This window comes from Buceros rhinoceros, unplaced genomic scaffold, assembly GCF_000710305.1.
Source record: "Buceros rhinoceros silvestris isolate BGI_N320 unplaced genomic scaffold, ASM71030v1 scaffold17609, whole genome shotgun sequence".
In the NCBI taxonomy this organism is placed as follows: domain Eukaryota; kingdom Metazoa; phylum Chordata; class Aves; order Bucerotiformes; family Bucerotidae; genus Buceros; species Buceros rhinoceros.
Genome location: NW_010431106.1, coordinates 11,828 through 20,563, shown reverse-complemented (window position 1 = coordinate 20,563; position 8,736 = coordinate 11,828). Strand labels below are relative to the sequence as shown.

Below are 8,736 nucleotides of genomic sequence, written 5' to 3'. Positions count from 1 at the left end.
AAAAAAAAAAAAAAGCGGCGGGTTTAAAAAAAAAAAAAAACATTCGGGTTTAAAAAAAAAAAAAAAAGCAGCAGCAACATTTTTCTTCCTACAAGGCTCATACCTGCTCTCACTCATCTGAGCCTGAACAGGATCAGGCCCAAAGCAATTCTATTTAAACAAAGGCAGGATCTTCCCCTGAACACAGCTCTGACAGGAGGCAGGCAGCCCTGCCCAGCCTGATCCCACTCCTAAACCACAGCTACCTCTCTGCCTCTACCCCCCCGGGAAACACAGCATCACTGGGCGAGGTGGCAGAAAGAAAACCTTCCTGGAGAAGGAGATCCTCGGGTGGCAGGGCCTGGCAGGCCAAATCCCTCACCCTCCAGCACACTCATCACTTTGGAGGAGCGGGGATGGCGCAGGAGGGAGCCGCACAGCAGGCAGCTCAGGGTGCAAAGGCACACCTCGGGCTTCGCAGGGCCACCGCTCCCTGCCCGCCCTGCGGCTTCACACACCATTACATATACAGCAGGAGCTTCCCAAATCCATGCGCACACACTAAGGAAATATTTAATTAAGCTGCTTGCAAAGGGGGCTGGAAGTCATTTCCATGTTTCGCTCACATTTTCACTTCCAAATGAACAGCCCTTTTAGCTTTACCCACAAATATGCTAATTGAGATGCTCCTTATGCAAATATATGCAATTCTATTTCAGCTGCAGAGATTCAACTTAAAAGCAGAGCCATAGCCTCCTATCTCTGGTTGCTTTGATGGAGGGAGGTGTGGAGGGTGGAGGGAGTGGGGGACACAAACGAAGTGAAAGGACAGCTCCTGCCTCCTGATAAGGAGTGACCAGTGGGCAAGTGAATCCAAGCTGTGGAGGCAATGTGGCAGGGAAAGCATGGGTTAATCCTCATGGAAGCAGAGCAGCCAGAGAGAGGTCACATAAAAGAGGAGCGTGGTGCCAGCAGTCGCAAGCCATGTGCCGGGACATAACCACCAACCCTCCCAGAAAATCGGCCTCCCCAAAGGAGAGGGTTTCCAGCCACCAGGTCTTTCATGGTCTGCAAAAAGACTCTGCAGTCCCCTCCCCACCACCATGCGAGGCATGTCAAAGCAGTCGGGTGAAGCACCCAGCACAGCCCAGTACAGCACCTGGGCACCCCAGCCCCCAGAGCTGCAGTTCCACTCTGCAACTCTTTGGGGCCAAAGCCCAATCTTGGCTCTTTTGGGACCCTCCTCACCTGAGGGTCTCCTTTGCCATTTAACTACTGCAGATCCCAGTCGGTCTCCTGGTCTCACTCGCCAAAGGACCTAGAGCATCTCAGGTTATCCTGCATGTACGCCCAAAGGTGCGTGTTCCCCACCTCCTGCTTCAGCCCTTCTGGCTGCTTCTAATTTAACCGAGCCATTTCTGAAGCCCTATCCTCGGAGACAGTTTTCACACTCTCCCTTCTGCAGAGGTTCTCCATCTGCCATAAGGACATCAAACACCGCCGTAAGACCACTCACTGCCACACATCTCGTTCCATGGCATCTCTGCTGCATTTAGAGCCTATCTGGGTCACCACCCCTGGGCTGGCCAAAGACTCTGTGAAGTGGCAAGCAAGGCAACACCTGGGTGCTCATAACATGGTGAAACCCCATTACCAGCCTGCCTCAGTCCTGCCAGCCTGAGCATGTCCATTTGACCACCCCAGCACTCTGCAAGGCTGCCCAAAACCAAGGGCAGGAGCCAAGGCCGGGCTCCCTGGCTGCAGGTCAGGCTGAGCAGCGTGGCTGGGGCCGTATCCCCCGTGTGCCCGTGTGCTGCTGCTGTCTGTTCCCAGCGCAGGAGCAGGTTGCTCGGCAGCATGATGCCATCTGTGCCGTCTCTCTCCTTCCCACGGTCAGGCACTCTTCCCTCATCACTTCTTGCCTAAGAGGCTTTCATCACTCCTAATAATTAGAGGGAGGCTCTCCTGCATGTGTTGAAGTGCAACCCCCTCCTCGAAGCGCGCCAGAAGTGCAAGAAGACCAGCCAGGCAGAAAACCTACACTGGGGGTGCAGCGCAGACAGGGATCCACAGCTTGCTCCCCATCTGCATCCTCCCCAGCCCTGCCAGGGGCCAGGTGGAAACAAAGCCCAGGCTGGGCAGGGGGAAGGGGGTCAGACCCACCGGCAGTGCCCCCCTTGTCTCCTAAAGCCTGTCTGCAAGAAGAGTGGCACCAGCCTCAGAGCAACATTTCAAGATCACTCTGTGCAAAGAGCTCCATCCCGAAACAAGCCCAGGCTCACTGCCAGCCTGCAACCTCCTCCAGAAAGAGCAGGCACCAGGGCAGCTCTGCCCACCTCTGCACGACCCAGGAGCAAAGCCAGAAACTCCCCACAGCCTCCACACTTGCTCTCAACTCACAACACAGCTGAGTCAAGACCTCCTGACACCGCTCCCCTCCACCTTCATAACCGCCCCCAAACTTGCTAAGGCCATGCTAAGGAACCACCCAACACGGCTGCAGAAAAGCAGAGGTGTGGAGAAGGCGTCAGGACAGCAAAGAAGCTTCTGAGAACTGGGTGCATCTCCAGGGTGAGTGCGGGGTCACAAGCACCGCTGCAGGACAAGCCCAGACCCAGGAGTGGCTTTGGGGACAGGCTGCTCGCTGGGCACACAGGCAGCTCTGCAGAAGGCACCTCCAGCTGCCACAGCAAGGTTGCAGCTGTCTCCAGCTCCATGCCTGATCGAAGCGATGCTGCAGCTGATGGGAAGCACAGGAAGCCAGCGATGCTGGACCCAGGCTCCTCGCTCACTCTCCTTCCCGTGCTCCCAGCCCCAGGCGTGCCATATGCCCAAAGGAGCCCAGAGCTTGTCAACACGCTGAGTGCGCAGGGAAGGCAGAAAACAAAACCGGCATCCACAGGGCTGAGGTAAGCCTGAGCAGCAAACGTGAGGGGGAAAGGGGGCGTGCACACATGTGCACACCCTGACACACGCACTGACACAAAGCAGCGTGTTCCTGGAGAAAGGACACACAGCGAAGGGCAGGGAGGAGGGACGGGGGTTGAACGGCACCAAGAGCAGCGCAAGGGGGGTCCATTGAGAAGTGAAATTATAAACACAGTGCTGATGGAAACAGTATCTGCACACGCACAGCACAGCCTGCCTGTGAGCCCCCCGACCGCTCCTCAGACCTCTCTTGGCGGGAGGATGCATCCTTAGCGAATACACAGCTCCGGCGCAGCCTGCATCTGGAGCAGCAGCTGTCAGGGGTGAGGGGCTGGACTGCAGTGCTTTGGGATTTATATTCATCTCTCTGCCCCAGGGAGAGCAGGAAATCCTGAAGAGCAGCAGAGACAGTCAGTGCCTCCCAAGCAACTAAACGGACCTACAGGTAGCCCTGCCCTTCCCAACCAGTGCCCAAGCCCAAAGCCATGAGAGGTGTGGGGTAGGAGATCAGCTCTCGCCTCCCTCCACCCCTGCCCATCTCAATCCTTTTCCGTCCTTCATGCCAGCCTGATGCTTTTTTCTCCCTGGTATGATTTGCCCTTACTCACAGGATAGGGGTTGGGCATGCAGACCTACTGCAGGTTGGTCCAGGGCATCCACCGTTACACTGGCTGGAGGATGCAGAATCTGGCCCTGGTTTTCAAAGTTGAGAGACCTTCAGCTGCCTCTCCTCATCAAAACACAACACCAGCCCTCCTCATTCACAAAAAAACATGACACAAAACATGTTATCCTGAACAGTCTCTGGGGCCATCCTACAGGATTTTCCACCTGCCCCAGCTCAGAAATACACAGGGATCTGTTACCACCTCTCGGCTCAGCCGTGCTAACTCAGATACCATCACTCAACTGCTTGTAGCCATCTGTCCATGCCTTTGAAAAGACCACATCTGTTAGCATCTGGAAACAAAGAGCACAGGGCCAGCAGAGAAGCTGCCATGCCGTGTACAGGCAGTTTGGCAGTGAGGGCAGCCAGAAAGGTTGCAGCAAAGAGCCCAGCAGCACGAGGGCTGGCATCACCCCACAGGTGCCAGTGAGCGCCTCAGCGACCAGAGCAGTCCAGCCCTGCCCTCCCAGCACAGCCCTACTGCTCCCGGCCTCTGGGATATGCACTGAAATCCCACTTACTTAATGGAGGCTTATAAGGGAAGTCTGACCTGTGAGACAGGGCCACAGCAGAGTCACAACCCTCCAGCCAGGAGGAGTTAGAGCCGCTTGGCACATCTGCCCCTTGCTCCAGCCTCGGAGAAATTCAGTACCCTTCAGCTGATGGGACCTGGGTGTCACAACCGTCACTGCAGCGAGGCACAATCGTGAGGCTGGAAGCATCGTGACCACCTCCCGATACAAGACACAGCGTGGGTGCGCACCAGCACAGGGTTCCATGCTGCTCAGATCCCCTCTTGGCATCAAACCCACTGATGTGTGAATTTCCTCCTTCCCCTGTACCACTGCCTGGATTTTTGCTTCCGTGTTGCAAGGGCTGGTCACCGTGGCAGGGAGTCTGGTGACATGCTGGGCATGCTGGTGCTTGAAAAACCATCAGCACTGCAAAACCTACCCATAGCATTGAAGGAAGCACTAAAGGCTCTCATCTAAAGGCTTCTCATCTCCCTCCACTTGCCAGTTCCCTTCCCGCAGACGTACTCTCTGAAAAGCCAAACCACAACAGGATTTACAGAGCAGAGTTTCCAGAGGAGAAACCCAGCGAGCAAAGATGGAAATAGTGGGAAGAAATACATCTTGCTATTCCCTGGAATGGCTCAGTGGCTTTCTGGGAGAATTCCCCACTCCCCCCACCTCACCGGCAAGCGTGGGCTTTGCCAGAGGCAGGCAAAGAGCCTGGTGTTATGTCTTTATCTTGAAAGGGGACTCATTTCCCCACGAATGCTTTGAAGAGGGAGTTTAACGCTGACAAAGACGACCTCAACATCTGCTGGCGCACGCGCTGGACACGGGCTGATTCATTAGACGATCAAAGGCACTGCGCAGTCTTTAAATGCCTGCGCTTGATCGGTGCCCCACAGGAAACTCCCAAAGGAACCCACCCACCCCGGTCCTTGCCATGGGGTTTTCCATCCAGTCCTCCACCGCAGTAACCAGACCTGGTTACTCCCCAGGAGCTGGAGGAGAGCCACTGCAGGCAGCCCTGCTCCCCGGCCAGGGGCTCGCAGCAACCCTCAGCCACCCACAACCCCCTTTGTAAGGGACTCATTTTTCTACATTGACTTCCAGGTTTCCACTCCCCCATTCAATGCATCTTTCACAGCTCAGCCAGAAACATCCCTTGCCTGATGCGCAAGCCTCTGGGAGCCAGATGCCCAAAAGATGTCACTACCTGGAAATGCCTTCCTGAGTCCCACGGGAGCCCTGAGGCTCCCAGGGTGCAGTACCCCAAGCTGGGACCCTCAGAAGCTTGGCTGGTGGCCCTGGTGGAGCAAGGAATGGAGCCCCAGAGAGTGTGCGAGTCCCAGGCCAGCAGCCCTGCATGGAGAAGTACCCTGGCAGCCAGTGATGCTGGTCTGCAATGAGTGACACTATAAAGCACTGCAATAGCAGATGGGCCTGGACCATCACAGGCAGCAAAAGCTCCTCTGTACCCCTCCTTCCCTGTAGGAGAGGGGATTAGACACATCTTCCCTTCTGCAACCCCTCCCTGGACCAGGCTGGCTCCAGCAGTCCTTGAAAATGCATGGGAAGAAGAGTTTTGCAAGACAGCAAGAACAAGAGAGCAAGGATGCTCACACAGCAGCGGGATCAACCCCACAGCCTTTAAAAGGGCTTTACCAGCACATTTTGCTAATGCCTTTCCAGATGTCTGCTGAAAATAAGAAGGGTCAGAGTCTCCCCAGTGCACACGGTGGAGCTGCGTTGGCTTCCCTGGAGCTATCCCAGCTGAAACCAGCAAAGAGCTGCCTTATAATCCTCCCACCTCTCCACAACTATCTGAAAAATCTTGCCTAAATGTTTTGTCCTCAGATGAGAAATGATTTGACATGCAGGCCTCTGGCTTCCAACCTAAGCAAAGCGCCCAAATATGAGACAGAAGTGTAATGCACAGTGATCAGCGATCTCCGCAAGAAAAACATTAGCTTTGTGGAAAGGCATATTGTTCCTAATACAGAATTTATCAGGCTGACGTATAGATTTTTCCTCCACAAAATATGAAACCTGGATCTGAAAGGCTATTAACTCCAAAGAGATCCATTAAAGACGCCTGTCTGCAAATGGTATTTGAGAGTATTGCATCACCCTAGGTACTGTCATGCTCTTTGGCTATGACTCGACTGCAGGTCACACAGTTAAAACTGCCTCCAAACTCTAAAAAGTCTTGATGTAAAGAAAATAATAATAATGTTCACCAGCCTAGAACATGGGCTTTTCTATCAGCTCCAACCAAAGCCTATAAATATTAATGCATCCATAATTAGCCTTTTTAAATAATGCATCCAAAATTAAACATCAGCGCAGTAATAAATCAGTCAGGGCTGTTTGTTGTAGGTTGTTGGGGTTGGGGGGTTTTTTTTGGGGGGGGGAGGTGGGGGGTTTTTTCCCTCCTGTGTCAGGCACATAAAATAAAATGTCAATTCCCTCCTCTTCCCGCTGGACCGAAATGTTGGAGTCCCAACCGGACCCAATCCGATGCCATTTGTACTTAAAAGTCTTCTTTCCCTCATTTCGAAAAATAAAAGTCACATCTGCTGTTTGATTTCCAAAATAACGACATGCAGCCAGCCCGAGCCAAAGCTGAGCTAATGTTATTGAAACCACACGACGAAGGGAGACACAGCTCATCTCGGGAGTCAAGGTGAGGAAGAAAGTCAAGTCTGCAAACTCTCTCCTCCCTCGCCAGCATGAGCCAAGACCTGCTGCCCGTGCGGAGTGGGCAGGGCAGAAATCCCTGTGATGAACAAGGCTTTCAAGGGCTCTCCTCTGACGCATGCCCCCCTTGGCTCTCACTGCAGGTACCCAGCCGGGACTGTCACCTGCTTTTCCCTGATCAAAGTGGAAAATCCAAACAGGCTTTGGAGGAGCAGCCTGCAGCCGAACTCTCCAAGGCAGGCCAGATGCTTTGGAAAAAGCCATCCCAAAGAGATCATTCCACATTTGCTTATCTAGAATTACTGATCAGCTGGAGCACCACCATCCAGGGGAGGCTTCTGGCAGGGTAATGAAATTGCTTGCATTCTTGAGCTTCAAATTCTTTGCCCAAACACACCCCAGCACCTCCTTCAACGTTCCCACCGCAGAGCCATCTCCACTCAAGCACACAGTCCGCAGCTCCTCACCAGGAGCTCACTGCGAGAGGCTTTAGACGCCCTGCTTAGAGAGCACATCAGTAATCCACACTTCCTTTGTTTTATCACACGCATATCTCAAACTGCCTAAAACCCCGTAAGTGGAGTAGATTTCACGGCAGCCTGACAAGAAAGCAAATTCACAATTACTTCCAGTTAGAAAATTCTTGGGTAAATGCCGCAGGACATGCATCATGTTCCATCCCATGTTGCCGTAACTTTCCAGCTCGCTCTCCAGCAAGTCTGGGAAGCAGGTACAAAGGAAAACAAAGGCTTCTCCTTTTGAACCACCAAGTCGCTCCTATTAACTGTTTCCAGGAATAACAAGATGCTTGGCATTTTTGGTCACATAGATTGCTACACTCTGCAATGCAGTAAACTCATTTTTTCTTCCAAAACTTTGCCAGACCCAAAGCTCTGTTTTTAAGTGAGGTTCTACCCTTGATGCTTCACGTTCCCACACGCCCAAACCAATTGTGGGTGCTCTGGTCACCACCCCAGTTTACAAGGGCAAAAGAAGGAGGTTTCTCACGATAAACACCAGAATACTCAACTGCCCTTTCCTCTTGCAACATCAGCACCCGCAAAGCTGAGATCTCTCTCTCCCAGTCTCACACTGCCCCACCGATCTCTTCCCAGAGCACTCTCGGGAAGCCCAGGACACTTACGACTGATGGACGCTGCAGTTGTAGAAAACAAAATCCACAGAGGCAAACTTCTTCCCCGTCTCCTTCGATTTCAGGTAGAGCTTCACCACTCGCTTGTCCCCTGGGAAGAGACCGAGGCATCAGAAAGGCAGCTGGGAACCACCACTCAGCCCAGTTAACTAACAAATCCCCCCAAATCTGGCAATAAAAAAAGAACATTCACCCACCCCTACTCAGCTGCCCAACAGGTCAGCAGAATCTCAGTATAGCTCTCAACTCCTACAGCCACCTGCAACCTGCTGGCATGGAGGCAGGTGCCTTGGGTTGTACTGGTGGTACTGAAGGGGGCAGCAGAATGCCCTAGAGCCCATGGCCACCTACAGCACATCTGCCCAGGAATGGTCCATAGGTGGGAACGAGACCGGGTTGCGCCAGACTGGTGCATGGACCACCACGGAGTCAGCAAGTAGCTGTGCAGCTTGGAGGCGACCAAGGACCACTCCCCCATGAGCAGCAACATCCTTCTCCTACAACCCAAGAACCCAGGTCAGGTCCCACTTGGGGGCCAGGGATCGCTGTCACAGGAGGACTGTCCTTCTCCACATCTGCTTGTGGGGCAACAAGTGGGATACGTTTTGACTCAGGCTTTTTTCCCACCCCAGGGCATGAGCTCACCGCGGCCCCTGGTGATGGGGATGACGTCCTTGGCAGAGGGAGAGCTGCAGTAGATCTTTCCGTCTTCAATGCGGCTCTCAGACTCGGTGAAGTCTTCGAAGGAGCCGTTGACTCCTGATGAAAGGTCTGGGCCCTTTCCGGGCCGGCGG

At 53.6% G+C, this 8,736-nt stretch overlaps 1 protein-coding gene across 1 annotated transcript in view; it reads right to left on the bottom strand.

The window, feature by feature from the left end:
- Window positions 1-8,736, bottom strand: part of PLXNA1 (plexin A1) — a gene marked incomplete at its 5' end in the record, with an annotated part of 68,300 nt that overhangs the window by 54,418 nt on the left and 5,146 nt on the right. Inside the window, 2 exons of the mRNA XM_010143316.1 lie at window positions 7,934-8,033; window positions 8,588-8,720. Coding sequence (XP_010141618.1) covers window positions 7,934-8,033; window positions 8,588-8,720 — 233 coding nt within the window. The remainder of the gene's footprint in view (window positions 1-7,933; window positions 8,034-8,587; window positions 8,721-8,736) is intronic.